General features: G+C 43.2%; 3 protein-coding genes across 3 annotated transcripts in view; 2 read left to right on the top strand and 1 right to left on the bottom strand.

The window, feature by feature from the left end:
* Positions 1 to 1,164: 1,164 nt before the first annotated feature.
* LOC105458392 (aminomethyltransferase, mitochondrial) lies at positions 1,165 to 3,756 on the top strand. Its single transcript, XM_011703663.1, has 5 exons — positions 1,165 to 1,473; positions 1,693 to 2,033; positions 2,303 to 2,622; positions 2,788 to 2,870; positions 3,059 to 3,756. The coding sequence occupies exons 1-5, from the start codon at positions 1,188 to 1,190 to the stop codon at positions 3,394 to 3,396; spliced, it is 1,368 nt and encodes a 455-aa protein (XP_011701965.1). The 5' UTR covers positions 1,165 to 1,187; the 3' UTR covers positions 3,397 to 3,756.
* Positions 3,757 to 5,140: 1,384 nt separating this feature from the next.
* LOC105458387 (probable ATP-dependent RNA helicase DDX46) lies at positions 5,141 to 9,450 on the top strand. The gene is made up of 8 exons (XM_011703654.1): positions 5,141 to 5,428; positions 5,524 to 5,736; positions 5,886 to 6,033; positions 6,101 to 6,409; positions 6,483 to 6,807; positions 6,892 to 8,014; positions 8,120 to 8,651; positions 8,738 to 9,450. Exons 1-8 carry the CDS (start codon positions 5,409 to 5,411, stop codon positions 9,158 to 9,160), a joined length of 3,093 nt encoding a protein of 1,030 aa, XP_011701956.1. The 5' UTR covers positions 5,141 to 5,408; the 3' UTR covers positions 9,161 to 9,450.
* The window catches only part of LOC105458389 (reversion-inducing cysteine-rich protein with Kazal motifs), a 17,024-nt gene continuing 7,682 nt past the window's right edge, over positions 9,221 to 18,562 (bottom strand). The window contains exons 2-8 of the mRNA XM_011703655.1: positions 16,820 to 16,872; positions 13,687 to 13,770; positions 13,343 to 13,379; positions 12,925 to 13,272; positions 12,154 to 12,586; positions 10,595 to 11,969; positions 9,221 to 10,522 (exon numbers count right to left, since the gene is read on the bottom strand). Of these exons, the coding sequence (XP_011701957.1) occupies positions 10,139 to 10,522; positions 10,595 to 11,969; positions 12,154 to 12,586; positions 12,925 to 13,272; positions 13,343 to 13,379; positions 13,687 to 13,770; positions 16,820 to 16,872 (2,714 nt within the window). The 3' untranslated portion in view covers positions 9,221 to 10,138. The remainder of the gene's footprint in view (positions 10,523 to 10,594; positions 11,970 to 12,153; positions 12,587 to 12,924; positions 13,273 to 13,342; positions 13,380 to 13,686; positions 13,771 to 16,819; positions 16,873 to 18,562) is intronic.

The raw sequence follows: 18,562 nt of genomic DNA, 5'->3' as shown, positions 1-18,562 counted from the left end.
AAAACGTACACACACACACATTCGTCGGACTGTGTAGGGACATTTTGCTATTGTGTAAGACACGAGACAGAGGGAGAAAGTGTGCGTGTGTGTGAGAGAAAAGGGGAGATTAAAAGTGAAAAAAAAAAGATTAAATAAAAGAGGAAAGCGAAGTCGAGTGAGAATGCGCGTGTGGAAGATGCGAGAGCGAGAGGTAGAAGAGATCCTAAGGAGAGCGAGCGAGAAGATAAAAAACGGCGGAAGCTAAAAAAACAAAATGTACGAACGAACATTGATACTATCTTCGTTTTTTAAGGTCGTTTCTCCGTTCGACACGCTACTATATAAATATTGACATTTGTCATTGGATTATTACCGACGATGATGAAGTATCATTATTATTATTATTATTATTATTATTACGGAACTATTATTATTACAATGATAAATGATTATTACTATTATTACTACCATTTCTTATTGTCATTATTGTCACAATTTATTATTACGATGATGATCATGATTATTATTATTATTAATATTATTATTATTATTACGTGGTACAATAAAAATTTAATAAGCATTCCAAGTCTCGTGACTGCCAATAGTTTCCCATCATCATTAATAGTCCTTTTTATCACGTGATTTTAGTACCATGACCCCTCTTACGTATATAGATAGAAATAACTGCTTACTGATAACAGAAGGAGTAAACAGAAATGTTGTAATTTATGACACGTAACGATATCGAGTAGTTAAACACTTGCAGACACGGCTTACTTCAATTTTACGTAACACATTTTCACAAAAGAATACACGCGATGAACTTTTCTCACTCATTTATAAAACGTTCGACATTTTGCAAAAAAAAAAAAGATTAATTTATTTCACAGAAAAGTTCACATAAAATAATAGAGAATGATAATTAACGTCAATTTTAAAGCGTTATAATGAATTGATGGCGCCAACGTAAACGGCTTGGGTAATTAAAAATTTTCAGAAAGATTACTTATTACATATATACGAGTATATTGCGTGCTCGTAAAATCATCATTCCAGCTCAAATCTGAACGTTTAAGTTTTAAAGCTCGCATCCGAGTCTGGGAGTAAATATCACGCGGGGTCATCACAGCTCCGACAGAGTGGCTTGCCATTGAGTTACACGGAGTTATTCAGGTTAGTAAATGATAAAGCATTAAGAGAGAATCATGCTTCGTTTCGTTGCTCGCGGCAGATTTGTCATCTGCGAGAATCTCGAGAAATGTCTACACGCGTTGGGAGGCGTACGCGACACCTGCAACGTCGCCACAGTGTCGAGGGTCAAGGAGAAACTTAGCGGTGGTTCGACGTTGCATTCGAATTGTTTGATCGATTCCACGACACCTCGTACAGCCGCCGAAACGACTCACCGGGAACATCGTCGGCTGTCATCAACGTCGGCCGTCAGTGAAATTCGCAAGACCTGTCTTTACGATCTTCACGTGGAAAAGCAAGGTAAGTTGCAAATCTGATTTAGTTATTAATATTAAATTGAATGTATCTTAAAATCTGTACCATACTATATTGCAGAACTTTGTTAAATAAATAAATAACATAAGATAACTTTTCCAGAATTTCTCAATTTTTTTATCATAGTATTATTTTTATCATAAGTATATTTAACGCACCGAAAGTCAGAATTATCTTATTCCACGTGATTCTATAAATGTTTAGGCAAAATCGTCAATTTTGCCGGATGGCTATTGCCGGTTCAATATCGAGAGGCGATCGCAGTGTCTCATCTGCACACCAGATCGTTCGCATCGCTCTTCGACGTCGGTCACATGCTACAGACGCGCGTCTCCGGGAAGGACGCCGGGGAATATTTGGAATCGTTGACCACGTGTGACCTCAAGAATTTAAGCAACGGTGCCGCGACTTTGACAGTCTTCACCAACGATAAGGGTGGAATTTTAGACGATCTCATTATCACCAGAGACGACGAAGACAGATACTTCGTGGTATCTAACGCGGGAAGACGGGATGAAGATTGTCAACTTCTTTTGGAGCGTCTGGTGAAAATATCTATATATAATTTTATAACAATTTATTATTGTTAAAAGATATATTTGTATTTTATACATATAAGAGCCTTTATATCTATATAAAAATAGATATTATAATTATTGTCACAAAGCTGGATATCTCTATAAATAATAATCAATAATAATAATCTTGTAATCTGTCTTGCAAGGTTCCTATTACATATTATATATTTATATACATTTGCATGCTCCTTCATTTTGGCAGACAAGACAATTAAAAATAAATGCTCTGCTTTCAGGGTGATTTCAAAACGATTGGTAAGCACGTGTACGTCGACTTCTTGGATCCCCGAGAGCAAGGTTTGATAGCTCTTCAAGGTCCTACCGCGGCGACGGTCCTTCAATCATTGGTAAAGATCGATCTTCGAAACTTAAAGTTTATGAACAGTGTCAAAACCGAAGTATCAGGCAGCCGTATCAGAATTTCACGATGTGGATACACCGGAGAGGACGGCTTTGAGATCTCGGTACCTGGGAATGACGCGATTAACCTAGTCGAAAGGATCTTGGAGATTCCTGACGTGAAGCTAGCCGGTTTAGGCGCCAGAGATAGCTTAAGGTAAATTAATAGACAGGCGGATATCATGCCTTAAAATAATACTCTTTAATCGTGTAATTGAGATAACGTAATATAATTTAAAAAGATTTAGATAATAGCAAACAATATAAAAATAATAGAATAAAACTTTAATTGATAATTGATACTGTCCGCTTATTTTCACAGACTGGAGGCTGGACTTTGTCTATACGGTCACGATATCAACGAAAACACTACACCAATCGAAGCTGCGCTTACGTGGCTAGTCGGTACGGACTCGCTAAAGATCGCTAATGAATCTCTGAATATAATTACACTTTTAACCGCTTCTAAACACTTTTAAATAGCGGCGTAGTTCCATACTTTGCTTGCGTTTAATCTTCTCTAACTTTGTCACGCGAAACGCGAATTATATCGCAATTTTACAAAATATCGATCTTCCTCTCTTTTCTCACAGCAAAACGACGAAGGGCCGAGGCGAATTTTCCAGGCGCGCAACGGATACTTTCGCAAATAAAGACGGGCACGACGAAGAAACGCGTCGGGCTCTTACTAGGTCAAGGACCACCTGCCAGGGAAGGCGCGCCCATATTGACGCCGGAAGGTGAACGTGTGGGCAGCGTCACTTCCGGTGGACCAAGTCCGACTTTGGGCCGGCCGATCGCCATGGGATACATGCCGCCGGATTTGGCGCAATTCGGTGGCGGGGTATTGGTCGAGGTTCGGGGGAAGACATACAAGGGTACCGTGACGAGAATGCCCTTTGTGAAAGCGAAGTATTACACCGCGAAATGATGCTGATTTCACGACGGAAATTGATCGATTTCCGGCAATGTTGCAGCGAAATAAATTTATTGACAATGACGAATCGTTTATACATTCGTGAAGCATGGCATATGAACAATTAGTTAGTTAATTCGTTTTGTTAACGCGAATAAATTGCGACGAGTCGCAATTGATATTTTAATTGATAGATAAAAATTTCTAAGAACTTCACTGGCATTAGGTGACTTCTAAATTAATATCAGATAATTGGACTTGTTCACAAATTAATTGTTAAATATTATACTATTTAAATAATATAATAGGAACCTTGCAAGACAGATTACAAGATTGATCATTATTTATAGAGATATGCATTTTTGTGACAATAATAATATGTATTTTTATATAGATATAAAGGCTCTTATATGTATAAAGTACAAATATATCTTTTAATAATAATGAATTGTTATAAAATTTTATATGGATATTTTTTGCAATAAACATTTTTTCAATATATTGCAGTTTTATTATATATATTCTATAAAATATTATAGTATATGTATTTTATAAACTTACTACTTCTACAATTAATTTTCTAATAATTTTATAACATTTCCACATATACATATATATATTAATATTATATATATATCGATAATAAAATCGCATGATCATTGACCGATTTATCTCTTATGATAAATCTTGTAGTAATATACCGATTGAAGAATTATCTATTAAGCACACTTAATGATAGCCGGTATTGCAGAGAACTCTAAATCAAGTTGCGTCCAAAGGAGTCGGAAGCTCGGAGTGCTAAAATGACTTGCGCATTGCGCAACATGAGGCATCAGGATTTATTACGAATGTTTGACATTTTTACGATTCTAATAGTCTTTTCAGCACCACCGGCTTTTCCCGTTACTTTCGCATAATTTTTACTTTTATGCTACATTTTTCCTGATATGAGCAAGTACGCGGCTACGGTGAAAAATGATCATTGCTATCGCAAGTGCATTTTCGACAAACTCGTCTGTATGATTATATTAATTGCGTGAAAAATCGAAACTGCGATAGCGCGAAATTAACTTAATGGACATGTTAACGGGAACGTTAGATACTACAATTGCTCGATGCTTATTGATCATATATCGTATTTTTTTCGAAAAACTCTCAATTCAACACGCCGCTCGACGCATCGGCGTACGCAAAGTTCCACCGAAGTAAACATAACATGGCGGCTCTTTCCCGAGCCGCCGCTGTTAAGAGTAAGTACAGCCAATTACGGGATATGTCCATACCTCGTCGTGACGGTCACGCATCGCTCTTTTAACTCGCGTCGACATGGATTCGATCGGGGACACTCCAGGCTCGCAGAAACGGACCCGCTGGACATCTCGGCGGCACGGTCGGATCGCCAATCGCGAAGTCGCGCGACGCTGATCGTCGCGCAGCAGTCAGCACCGATCGTCCGTCTCAACTCACACAGTCTTACGGCTCGCGACGATCTTCCCACGCGGGACGATCTTCCTCGTGAACGACTTTTCGCGCGCGAGATTCGCGTACGGACGGCAACACACTCGCGGAAGACGACACACGGAGCGAGACGCACACGATCCCGAGAGCGCGGTGCGCGTAAGTGGCCGACCGACGCTCAATTCGAAAATGATTGCAATTGCGATTCTCGAAAGTCGCGATATCGAATCGTAGGTATCGATCGGAGCGCCGCCGGCGACAGACGCGAGCGGCGCGAGGCGCGACAGCGACGTGCAGCGACGTCAGCGACTTCGATTCGTGTGCGTGCGTTCGTGGCGTTCGTGCCTGTTCGTGCCGTGCGTGGTGTGGTGACTGGTGAGTGTGGAATTGGAGATGATTGGAAATAAACGGAGCCAACGGAGGGGACTCGAAACTTGATACAGTTGATATTTCGGAAATACGTAGATTAAGAGACTAGTAACAAGAATAAATGTGTGCGTGATAAAGCTTCAGTTCACTAATATTTCGAGTGTTTTATTAGAATAACATAACGGAATCCGTGATCGAACATGGTGCGAAGTAGCGACAAGTAAGTGATGACACTTTCGATTGAGGTTATGTTAAGTATTTTGCTTTAATTCGTTGTTCGCAATGTTAAATAATGAAATGAACGTTCGCCTACAGGGACAGGCATCACCGGCGGAGATCGAGATCGAGATCGCGATCGCGGTCGGCCGAGCCTGAGAAGAAACGACGGCGGTCCAGGAGTAGGGACCGAGAGAGGGACAGAGACAAGGGGCGACATCGAGAGCGGAGGAGTCGGTCGCGGGATAGAGACAGAGAGAGGGGCGAGAGAAGGGAGCGTTCCGAGAGGGACAGGGATCGCGAGAGAAAACGGTATACTCACAAGAAAAGAGTTTAACTGAAACAATGTTGTTCATGGCGTTTCGCTTTCTTCGCTGATCACAAATTTATCCAAGATGTTTACGTTAATTAATTGTAACAATAAAATAATTCATTGACATTGACTGTTCTCGGTATGCTAGTGGAGACAGTAAAGAAAAGCGTCTTACAGGCTCGAAATCTTCGCGCTCTGGCAAAGAACGATCGAACAGGTCTCGCTCGCGCGATAGAAAGGATAAAGAGAAGGGGGACAACGAGGAGTTGCCGTTTGATCACACCAAGTTGGACAAGGTGAGTCTTCAAAGATTACGATGAAGAAATACAAGCGATATACGTGTGTGGCCAATTGATGTTGCAGGAGGAAGAGCAAAAAAGGCTGGAATTGGAAATGCAAAAGAGAAGGGAGAGGATAGAAAGGTGGCGCGCGGAAAGGAAGAAGAAAGAGCTGGAAGCGACCAAGAAAGACGGTAAGACATCTATTTTGGCAAATCTTCAGCTACCGATGAAAAAGTGGTCCCTTGAGGATGATAGTGACGAAGAGACTCCTGTGGTACAGAATAACAAGGAGGCAAAAGAAGAAGGTGTAAAGGAAGAAGTTGAGGAAGTGAAGGAGGAGGTAAAGGATGAAGAGGAGGAGATTGATCCACTTGATGCTTTTATGGCAGAGGCAAGCATCGATATAATTTACATATTCAATTCTAATATTCTATGTATACTTACATCTAATTATAATTCGCTAGGTCCAAGAAGAAGTGAGAAAAGTGAATAAGTTTGATAGTAAAGCTCCGAAAAACGCCAACAATGGCACAAATTCTGCGTCGCAGAGCGGTGGTGTGGTCATTGTGACTGGCGTGGCTAAGAAAAAAGTGCAGAAACAGAAGGGAGAATTGATTGAGCAAAATCAAGATGGCTTGGAGTACTCCAGCGAAGAAGAGGGCGAGAATCTTCACGAGACCGCGGCCGGTATAGCAAACAAACAGAAGCGTGAATTAGCGAAAGTTGATCATGCTACAACAGATTATCAACCATTCCGAAAGTCCTTCTACGTCGAAGTGCCTGAGATCGGTATGATTAAATATATTTTTAAATCATTTATTTTCTGTTGTATAAATTAATAAATATATATAAATGTATAATATATACTTGCAGCAAGGATGACACCGGAAGAAGTGGAAGCGTACAAGGAAGAATTGGAGGGCATTCGCGTGAAAGGTAAAGGTTGCCCGAAACCTATCAAGTCTTGGGCGCAATGTGGCGTGACCAAGAAGGAATTAGAAGTGTTAAAGAAACTCGGTTATGAGAAACCGACGCCCATTCAGTGTCAGGCGATTCCGGCGATCATGTCTGGTCGCGATCTCATAGGTATAGCGAAAACCGGCAGCGGAAAAACGCTAGCTTTTCTTTTACCGATGTTTCGTCACATACTCGATCAGCCACCGTTGGCCGACGGTGATGGACCGATCGCGTTAATTATGACGCCAACTAGGGAATTGTGCATGCAAATCGGCAGGGATTCGAAGAAATTTACAAAATCACTGGGTCTATCGCACGTATGCGTCTACGGTGGAACTGGCATTTCCGAGCAAATAGCAGAACTTAAGAGAGGGGCTGAAATTATCGTGTGCACGCCGGGAAGGATGATCGACATGCTTGCTGCCAATAGCGGTCGAGTGACCAATTTACGTCGAGTAACGTATGTAGTGCTCGATGAAGCTGACAGGATGTTCGACATGGGTTTCGAGCCGCAGGTGATGCGTATTATGGAGAACGTGAGGCCGGATAGACAAACGGTGCTGTTCAGCGCAACGTTCCCACGGCAAATGGAGGCGCTGGCCAGGAGAATACTCACGAGGCCAGTCGAGGTGCAAGTCGGTGGACGTTCCGTTGTTTGCAAGGATGTGGAGCAGCATGTGGTCGTGCTCGAGGAGGATCAGAAGTTCTATAAGTTGCTTGAAATCCTTGGACATTATCAAGACAAAGGCTCCACCATTATATTCGTAGACAAGCAAGAGAACGCGGACACGTTGCTCAAGGATCTTATGAAGGCTTCATATTCCTGCATGTCTCTTCACGGCGGTATAGACCAATGCGACCGAGATTCAACCATATTGGACTTCAAAGCGGGACGAACGAAATTACTCGTCGCCACGTCCGTCGCCGCTAGAGGCTTGGACGTCAAGCATTTGGTATTAGTCATCAATTACGATTGTCCTAATCACTACGAGGATTACGTGCACAGATGTGGCAGAACTGGTCGAGCCGGAAATAAAGGGTAAGGTGAACCTTTGAATTTTTTTATGCAATACTATTTTTTATTTTAAATTTATTATATTATTATATAATATTATATTACATGGTATGTTTTCTCTGTGTACAGATACGCGTATACCTTTATTACATCGGAGCAAGAACGTTACGCCGGTGATATTTTACGTGCGTACGAGTTAGCGGGCGTACCTGTTCCAGAACCCTTGCGTCAATTGTGGGAGGGTTACAAAGCCCGTCAAGCCGCGGACGGGAAGAAGGTTCACACTGGTGGTGGTTTCAGTGGCAAAGGATTTAAATTCGACGAATCAGAGGCTGCTTTGGCGAATGAGAAGAAGAAATTCCAGAAAGCGGCATTAGGACTGCAAGATTCCGACGACGAGGACATAGAAAACGATATTGACCAACAGATCGAGAGTATGCTGGCGCCCAAGCGAACCGTTCGTGAAATAGCCAAACCGACCGCGACCAGTATTTCAGTGCCCGGTCAACCGATACCTAGCGCCACTGATAAGCTCGAATTGGCCAGAAGATTGGCGTCGAAGATAAACATTGCGAAGAATCTGGGCGCCGAGGCGAAAGGCGCTACTCAACAAGCAGCGGAAGCCATACTCAAGGGTGCAGGACCTACGAATCTTATTACGGTAAAAATAATTCCAATTTTTATTCATGAATGTTACTACAGTAATTTTACGATTAGTAAATAAATAATTTTTTTTTTCTTTTACAGGCAAAAACAGTTGCGGAACAACTGGCGGCGAAACTGAACACTAAATTGAATTATCAGCCGCGCGAGGAAGATCTCGTGGAAAGCGACGTGGAAACGGGCGAGCAAACATTCCGCAAGTACGAAGAGGAGCTCGAGATCAACGACTTCCCGCAGCAAGCGAGGTGGCGAGTCACGAGCAAAGAGGCTCTTGCTCAGATCTCAGAATATTCTGAGGCGGGTCTGACAGTGAGAGGAACGTACATCGCGCCTGGGAAAACACCACCGGAGGGCGAGAGGAAGCTATACCTTGCAATAGAATCGACGAGCGAGCTGGCGGTCAGCAAGGCCAAGGCGGAAGTGTCTCGACTCATCAAGGAGGAGCTTATCAAACTGCAGGCGTCTGGCGCTCACACCGCATCGCGGGGCCGATACAAAGTTTTATAAAGTTTTGGGATCTTTTTGATGAGATATACCGTAAGGGTGTCATATACATACGCAAACGTGTGTGTGTAAAAGTTTAGAAATTTATTATACATGCAAATAACGTGCTTAACAAACAGTACAATAACAAAATATACTTAACGACTGTGAGAGCATTATTTATCATTGGCACAAACCACGGCAGGCAATCCAAGTTTTCGCATATTTATAAATAAAATGCGAGCACCCACATATTGTCCTCTTAATGAATTCTATTGTACTCATTTATCTGTACGAAATAAAAAGTCGAACGAACGCTCAGCAGCGTAAAACCGCACCTGCGCAGCATACGCCAGAAAAATCGTACATTCATAGCTTAAAAAAAATTCTTAAAAAAATCCTAGGCTAATTTTTCCAATCGACAAAAAATTAATAACAAAAGAGAGAATAAGATTTATTTCTTTGAATGGACGCTTCGGGCTTTTGCATAAAAATCACATATGTGAACACACGTTATACTAATGTCAATCAATATGCGATCTGATATATGTATATAACTTAAGTTTATGGAGTCTTTTTTTATTTATAATTTATAATGAGCAGCTCTCGATTATCTGCGACGAATTACGCACGCAGGAAATCTATATTTTTGTACATACACTCTCATTATATACTCTTTCCTCTTTGGCAGTATTAATTGTTAACTAAAAATACATTCTGCTGTACGCTATTAGAAGGCACTAGAAGAATCACAGACACGAGACACGCTGTAGACATTCGTCGCCGCGAATGGCATCGCGATTAGGTAAAGAAACGCTTTCAACGCCGAAGCAGAAAAAAAGATTAATCGCTCATAGCTGCAACTATCCTTTGACGATAATAAATCTCGGACATTTTACGCGGTCATTTAAAATTAAAATGTAAAAATTAAAATTTTTAAATACTTTGGACTGGATAGAAGACAAGCGATGTATCTTATTTTCCTTTTAGCGTGATCGTAATTCAAGATAAAACGTTTAGCAAGAAGATTGTAACGAAAACCATCGCGAGCCAAGCACGAATTTTCATGGCACTAGAAACGTAACCGTGGGCTATCTCGGCTCTGGTCAGCGAGCCCAGAGGTACTTCCGCCGCGATCCGGGGACTCCTCTCCGAAATCCTGGTGACGAGCTTCTCCGTTTCCGTCACGCAAGCTCGCAACTGCAGTGCCGATAACTTCTTGGTAACGGGCTGTACGACGATGAAGATATCGCTATCGGGCGTCATCATGCCCCGAATAGCGCATTGCGCCACTTGCAACTGACGACCTAGAGCGATCAAGAGAGCCTCTAGAGTGACGGAGTCCTTGTCAGCTTCCTCATCCATCATATAGTAGATCCTGTCCAGCTGCAAATAAAGGATAATTCAAAAGCCTGAAAGGCATGAGAATTGAAAGGATTCTCGATTGAGAATATGTACCTGTTTCTTCGAGTAGAATAATTTCGCCGCTCCTCCGCAGACAGGACAACAAGCGCCGGGAGGAGTAATCCCGACGCAATAGGGCTCCTCTAAGACAGGACACTGCACGGCGTCGCCGCAGCGTGGTTTCGCCTGATCTCCTATGAGACCGACGGCGACGCAAGGACCTTGATAGTCCACGACGACCCTCTCGGCCCAAGCCGCGCATTCGTTAACGTAGACCTCGCCGTTGATGCCGCACACTGGACCCCGAAGACTGCATCCTTTTAGACAAGGCCCTCTGTAACTCAGAGTGGCTCCAGCTCGGATCATCGCGCATACGGAAGGATACTGGCGATTCTCTCGATCGCAAACCGGTCCGCTGGACTCGTCGCGCGGATTGCAGTCTATCGGCACGCACTCGTATTGCCGGCACGGCTTGTGCAATCGCGACAAGCAGACTCTGGGTCTACGGACGCATCTCTCCGAGCTGTCACAGGGATTGGGCATGCAGGGATCCCTGCTGGAGCAGCTGCCGAATTCCACCTCGGTGGCCGACAGCTCGGCGCACTTCGCTAGACAGGCGGACGCGAAGGTGAAGCCTAGCCTGCCGCAAACCGGGACGTAATGAGCCGGACAGTCGCAGGGCAACGACGGCGTTCGCAGCTCGCCGCAGCTCCTCTTTGAGCACGTGAACTCGCCTTCGAAGCAGTAGCAGGGATTGCACTCGAGGTAGAAGTTGGCCTTGTGTTGGATGAACCGATCGTGCACCCAGCAGGATTTGAAGTTGAAGCAATTGAGCGTGCGGCACTTCTCTAAACCGCGCGTCGTGCACTGACAGATCTTCAGGCAGCCGTGCTGATCAAATCGCGGGATCTGAATCCAGGATCCGACCGGTACCAATTGCTTCGACATCTCGCCGAGGGAACAAGCCGGCACGCAGTGATAGATCTTGGCGCCGTTCGGTTGGAGCACGCAGAGCTGGCCCTGCGCGCAAGGATTCCGCTTGCAGGGCGTCGTGATGTCCTCGTCAGGATGGATCACAGCTTCGTCATTCTGCGGATCATCCAGAAACGGCCCTAACGAGACGCACGGTGCGTCCGGTCTCCCCGGCGACAGCTTGGCGCACAAGGTGGCCGCTGTGTGAGGTCCGGTTATCGCGCTCCAGTCCACGCAGCTCGCCATCAGCTCTAAACAATCCTCGCGGCAGAGTCGCGTCTCGTGGATTCTAGTCTCGCAAGGTCGCAGCTGCAGAATGCAGGCCGCCGCGCGTAGAGTCTCCGCCGGGCAGGAAGCTGCGGCGCGCACAGGTACACCTAATCCACGAATAATACCTCCTCTGTACCAATGATCAGCCTCCCATTTGGCCGCTTCGTCGGCCGCAGTCGTGCACGTTCTAAGAAATTATGTATTTGATTATGATTTGATAAATACTTAAGCGTAAATTAAAAAAAAAAAACTTTTTATCACTCGGTGTTAATTTTGATACTCAAATTTCAAATTACTAAGCTTTAAGCGAATTTACTTGACTCGGACTATTAACGTGACTATTAGATTTTGATCACACTCACGATTCATACCTGAACAAAGTCGTAGGTCTGTCATTAAACCGCGCGCAGTAAGACAACCCGGAGCAGCCTATCTCGCAAGAGTCGTCCGCGTCTTCGAGACACCTCCTCAGTTCACCCTCTGAATTGGATTGGAGGCACTGTGCGTCCAGTTGTAACCAGGCAGTCTCCCAGTCTGCCTGAAAGGCACGCCAGCATAAATTTTGACAAATCGACCTTGTCGCTTTCGTGCAACACGCCAATTTGCCGGCATCCAAGGGTAGTCGCGTCGGCTTCGTCGAGCCCGATTTCAACAAGCAACTCCACATCGGCGACTGCGGTAACACGGGGCTACACTTCTCCGCCAGGGCATCTATGATCTCCTGATCGGTCGTCGCGGTGTGAAGAGTCCTGCGACACGTGTCTCGACATGCCGGAGTCGGATCTACCTCGCAACAGTGCAAATCTACGGAAATAGAATTAGCTAAATTAAACAGGTCAGATGCCTCGAATAATCGTTCATTAATGTAGTTGAACGATCAATTAAAGTATATGAATATAAATTAATGATTAATTAAAGTATATATAAATAGAAATTAATCTTGTTGCTAAACGAAAACATTATTTTTATAATGATTAAAAAATTTGATACGTTATAATTATATAACATTATTTAAAAAAAAAAAAAAACAATTGCAATATTTTAATACTATTACAAGATTAAACTCAAATTCGCTAATTGATGCGCGCATATACTCTCAAATTGTAAATCAAATGACAATTTTTTATGAAATGTTAACTAACGTTGCTTCGGATCCTCAGCGTGCTTCACCTCGGCTATGTTCTTCAGGCACTTAGGCACCTGATGGAAACAACCCTTGCTGCTGTACAACTTTAAGCTAGATTGCTTGCCGGGCTTGTAAAAAATATCCTTGCAAATAGTCCTGCACGTGTCATTGGAAACGTTGCTGCAACATTGTTCGGCCTCCTCGCGCTTTTCCAGACAGAAGAAAAACTCGGGTTCGTCGCTCGGTCGACAGGATTCGTTCAGATTGTTAGTGGAACCGGACAGAGCGCAGGTCGTGCGACACGTTGGATTCTGAGCGAGACGACAGCATCCTCGACCCATCCAATTCTCGTTTCTCTTGAGCTCTATAATAGAAATTTAAATGATTCGATATTCTACGGCAACATTTATTGCACACTTGGATACTCCGCTTACCTTTTAACGTCGTGTTCACGCAGGACCAAAAATCGAACTAAAAAAAAAAAAAGATTTAAACGTGAGAGAAAATGGTTGCAAAAAAAAAGAAGAAAAAGAAAGAGGAATGATGAAGAAAATGAAGTAGCACAATCGATCGCGCGACCGCGAGACCGGAGATCATCTTTCATAAAATCGTCACCGCGAAGTGAAAAAAATGTGGATCGCGTTACAAACATCCTGAATCGTTTAAGGCGCCCATTGTCGAGAGGCTTCCGATCCAGATCTGAGCTGAATGAAGAGAACGGGCGAGTGTCGATCGCGTGGGAGCGAGCCTTAGAAATAAAAATCGTGTGGCAACTCACCAGCTCCATGGAACAAAACTCCAGCAGACGTTGAGTGGCGTTTTCCCTCGCTTCGATCTCGGCACCCAGGACTACCAAGGATATCTGTATAAAATCGCGACAAAATTACCTTAACGAAAGGATATAAGTTACGAAGAAGTTATAAAGATAGACCATGAATAAAAATTATTTCAGAACGTCGCGTCTCGGAGATGTAAAATTACTTGGGAAGGTAAAATATAAATGATAATGAAGTAGCGACAGAAGGAAACTCATATTGCATAAATGTGTAAATTATTCCGACGAGTTGGATTTTGAGGCGTAAAACTCCTTTAACGTCTGCCTCGGCTGACTCGAAGCGAGCGTCCGAGGACTTCCCAAATTCGAAATGCGATACGGCGCATTAGCGACCATTAAGAATCAAGGACACGAATGCAACACGCGAGCCCCGGCGATTTCCTGTTGCCCGTCACTGAATGACAATCGGCCGGGGCCAGATATCGCTCGCGCGTTTCGTCCTCATCCCGGATTCAATCGGTGTCCTCCGCGAGGACACGCCGGATCTACTTGGTATGTCCATCACGGTCAAGAGTTACGACCATCCATCAACATGCGGTGGGTCCCGACAGGCCACGGCGATAGGCCCAGTCAAAGGTTACACTCGACCGCAAGGTACGTAAATCATCGATCACTTGTTTATACATACATACATATGTTTTTAGTAGCAGTTTTAAAATTAATTTGCAGTTTTGACCACACATAAGACGATAAATCGCATTTTATATTTTTATTAAAGTAACAAGCTATAAATAAGCTACATTATATGTATTTAATGTATTTTTGACGGCGTTTTTATTAACTTCTTTACTGTACGAAGAGATCTATTCTATAATTTAACAATCTGGTCAGTATCTCCAGAATATTTCTACTAAGTTAGGCTATTATAAATGTTAGAGGTGAAAGTGATGTGAAGCTGAGAAAACGACGTACGCGTATTTCCGTCGCGGTATATTCTGGGAGGTATGCGCAGCCGGGTCACGTTGCCATGTCGAAAGGGTGCATTTTCCACTGGCAAATTTTTCGCGGCGGTTTTAACACCAAGAAATATGTTGACGACGAAAAATTTCTATTTTCTGCTCACACATACACGTTTGAAGTTCATCATTCTCGAATAATAACGAACAATATGACGCGAGACGATAAATAATTTCACCGTTTGTCCTGTTTGTGATATCGCGATTGAAACTGACGTAGAAAATACTATCGTTTGTGAAACTAAAAAATAAACGTTACTTCGTGGCACATATATCTCCAGACCAGATACATCAGACCTCCGCGCGAAAGCCGAGATCAAAAGATACCGAAATAGAGCCGGGAGCTTTCATAATTTGCCCCGTGCTCTCATTTACCGAAATCCCGCAACGATGCCACAAACGACTGTGAGGTGTCGGCCGACTAATTAAATCGGTAGTCATCTGCAGTTCTCTCCGATACAACGACCCGTTATATGCACTCGGTGTTTTTGTAGAGATTATAAATACCATCTCGATATGCTCTTAAAATTATCTTTCTGACATAATACAAAATTTTTTTAATTAACTAACAGAAGAAAATATACGGCATAATTTAGAGAAGAAAAGACTAATTTGTCAAAAATGTATTTTTTAACGTGAGACAGAGGAAGCAACGAAAATACTGCTGACTCGAATAAGAAAAAAAAACCCACGTTGACGAAGAAGCGTCTTTCCTGTCCACCTCAAGAATAACTTGTCACATATCTCAGAGCTTTCGTCACGATTTCCGGTTATTTCGCTGCTAAATGGCCAAGAAGGAAACGCTCATCAGTAGTCAAGCGAGACGATCCGGAGAGACAGCTCTTTCTCAAAGTTTTTCTGCACCTCGCGCTGTGTCGTGTCTCAATTGAGCAATAAACGCTGTGAGATGTAAAACATTAAAAACCGCGAGAGAAATCATGCCAGACAGTTTCTTCTAAGAAACTTCTCCGAATGTCTTTGTAATTTTTACAACTGGCTTTATTTTTCATTTCGGATTCAGGAGTTTTTAAAGTACATTGCATGCGAATAAAAAAATTCACATCGCGATCGCCGCAGCAATAAAATATCCTTTATGGACGAGGATTCTCGTGTACGTCATTCCGTAATCAGAAATCAACAAAGGATCACTCGAAGTACGTCCCTCTCTCTGAGAGACTCACCCCGAATAAACTGCGTGGAGACACGATATCATTGATAACGCGCGATGCATCCACCATGTTCAACGCGTCAATTCGTAATATTTGCGTATGAATGAGCCCGCGGGGCGCCCCGAAGGGGTCCCGCGTAAATCTCGCAGCGGGCCCCCGGTGTCTCCGATATTATCTTCGGAGGAGGAAGCCCCCGCAGTCACCTCTAAAGAAGCTGCAGCCGGGACGCACCCCACGTCGAGAAACCCTCATCGAAGGAGAAGCAACGAGATATCCTTCTCATCTTTTTTTTCCACCTATCCATTTCCACTCTCTCTCTCTCTCTCTCTCTCTTTCTTCTTACCGTTCCGTTTTTATTTCCCGGATCCTAATATATCCGTGGACACGACATATTTCGTGTCCTTTATCGTCCCGGGTTCGGCCCACGGGATATTTATCAACCGCGCGATATCGCATTCGGACGATTACGCCGTCGAGATTGTCTTTTTGAAATTCCCACGAGGGTTTCTCCTCCCGCGCATAATTAATTGATTGTATTCCGCGGCGTGGGGCCACGGTTAATTTCTTATCGCGATGAAAGAGATGTACCTCCATACAGTCTCGAATATTAGTTTTGGATTTTATAAGCGATTTTAGATTTCGCGAATAGCTCAGTATTTTGCTCCCGGCCGTTCACTTTCAATGCAGGATACTAAGAAGGCTTTTATGTATTATATATTATATAAGTTATATATAGGTATATATATAGGTATGTTTTATATAGTAAGTTTTATATATATAGGTATTTTGATCGTAGATACAAAAGCATATATTAATCAGACTGGCGCATTGAATTTAATTGAATTATCTTTATTCGTGGAACACAAAAATTTCAAGAGACTCTCTTAAGATATATCTTAAAGAAGCGAGACGGCGAGAGTGCAGTACGTTGTACTTATTTAAAATGCGTACCTTGGAGCACACATTCCGACAGGATCCAGCAGCCAGCGAGCAGCAGGACATCTCTGCAACAGAAACGAAGGACAGATATTAGCTTGTGCATCAAGAGGACAGATGGAAGTTACAGTCCGATGAACCTCTCGGTCACGCTCGAGAACCTTTCCTCCACTTTTCCATCGACAAGAAACAGACGCGTGTCCTGCATTACGTCAGCATAAGAGGGGCAGAGTGGAGGAGAAAGGATCCGTTTTCAAGGGTCCACGGAGGAGGGTACGTAGTGTCAAAACTCTAAGGTCCTCTGGAGGACCTCACATATAGTTTAGATTCGGAGATTTTGATTTACAAAAAATCGAAAATCGCATGCGCCCTCACTGAATTTATATATCTGACTCATTTTATTTTCGTCTGCCTATGTAAAACTACAAAAGATTATTTTTACCATCCTTCTTCACATTTTTGAACGTGATAATTTCATATTCATCATCGCGTTAATTATTATTAATGATTATATTTGCGCAACATTTTTCTTAATAGAACGTAAAATAAAGTGGGACAGAAGTCGAGACGTCCGTCGCGGACATTTCTCGCTGGCGGTCTTAAATATTAAAGTTTCCGTTCCATCTAGCGTCTGCAGTGGCGTGCAGTCGAGAAACATTCCGTGTGTCCCCTTTCTTCCCATCGTCTTCAATTATTAAACGACCGGGGGGGGAATTGTCCGGTACGTCACTTGGATCGAACAATCGAATAAGATATCCTGTTCCTCGCTCAAGAGAGCCTTCCCTCGTATATTTAACGACGATACCTTGAACCTCGTATGCCGTATCTTTCAAGAGTAAAGATTGGTCTTCGAGTTTTAAGCTTATCGCTAGTGGACAGTTTGTTCACCCTTACAACGCTTCGATTGTGACGTAATTATATATGTGTACGTACCCACGCCGCGGAGCGCGCGTGTTTATTCCTGTTTCTATATTTCTGACGTGAATGCTTGTCAACGGCTCCACCCAGCACGTCACGTTTGACGTGAAAGATCTTTAACGACTTTACCGGGTTAACATGCGGGTTCGATCAAAGTGACTCGTGTGAAAAGGGAGAGAGCCTTTTGAATGGCGACTGAAATCGTAAGGGCCGCCGACCGCGCCGACACGTATGCACTGCGTTACAATGAAGCTAATAGATATCAATTAACAGCAAATTGTGGCTCCCTCCCTTTCTCGCGCTTCATTTCGAAGAATCGTTTCGATTTCGATTACGTATACACGCCCGTATGCACAAGTGTAGAATTCATTTTTCACAATCGACGTGATCTACGGAAAAACGAAGTTGGACATACATCGCATATTCATATAGCACTAAATTCTGTATAAATATTCGAGGTATTCATTCGTAAAATTACAGAAGATCGTTTGAATTTCACGACATTTACGAAGAATTATATAATTATGGCCATATTGACGCGGGAATGGAGAATATCAGTCGCGCCGGGGATCGTTTGCATTTCTGAGCAAACAGGAGGGTGCGCGAGTCTCGAGGAACGTTCTCCTATTACAGAATAAATTACAGAATGTTTGGCTAGATATCGGTTTCGGTCACTGACACCTGGCACTTATCCGTTTGTCACCGAGTTATTCACGTCTGTTCCTAAAATATATCAGCGGGATGATTTGTGGAATCATATTTTCCGCTCTCTCAACACGGTTACTATTATAGAGCGTGAAAACCTCTGTCACACTCTTTCTTTCTTTCTCCCCCCCCCCC

Source organism: Wasmannia auropunctata, unplaced genomic scaffold (assembly GCF_000956235.1).
Source record: "Wasmannia auropunctata unplaced genomic scaffold, wasmannia.A_1.0 LD334538.1, whole genome shotgun sequence".
Lineage (NCBI taxonomy): Eukaryota > Metazoa > Arthropoda > Insecta > Hymenoptera > Formicidae > Wasmannia > Wasmannia auropunctata.
The sequence above is the reverse complement of the archived record's forward strand: the minus strand, read 5'-3'. Positions and strand labels throughout refer to the sequence as shown.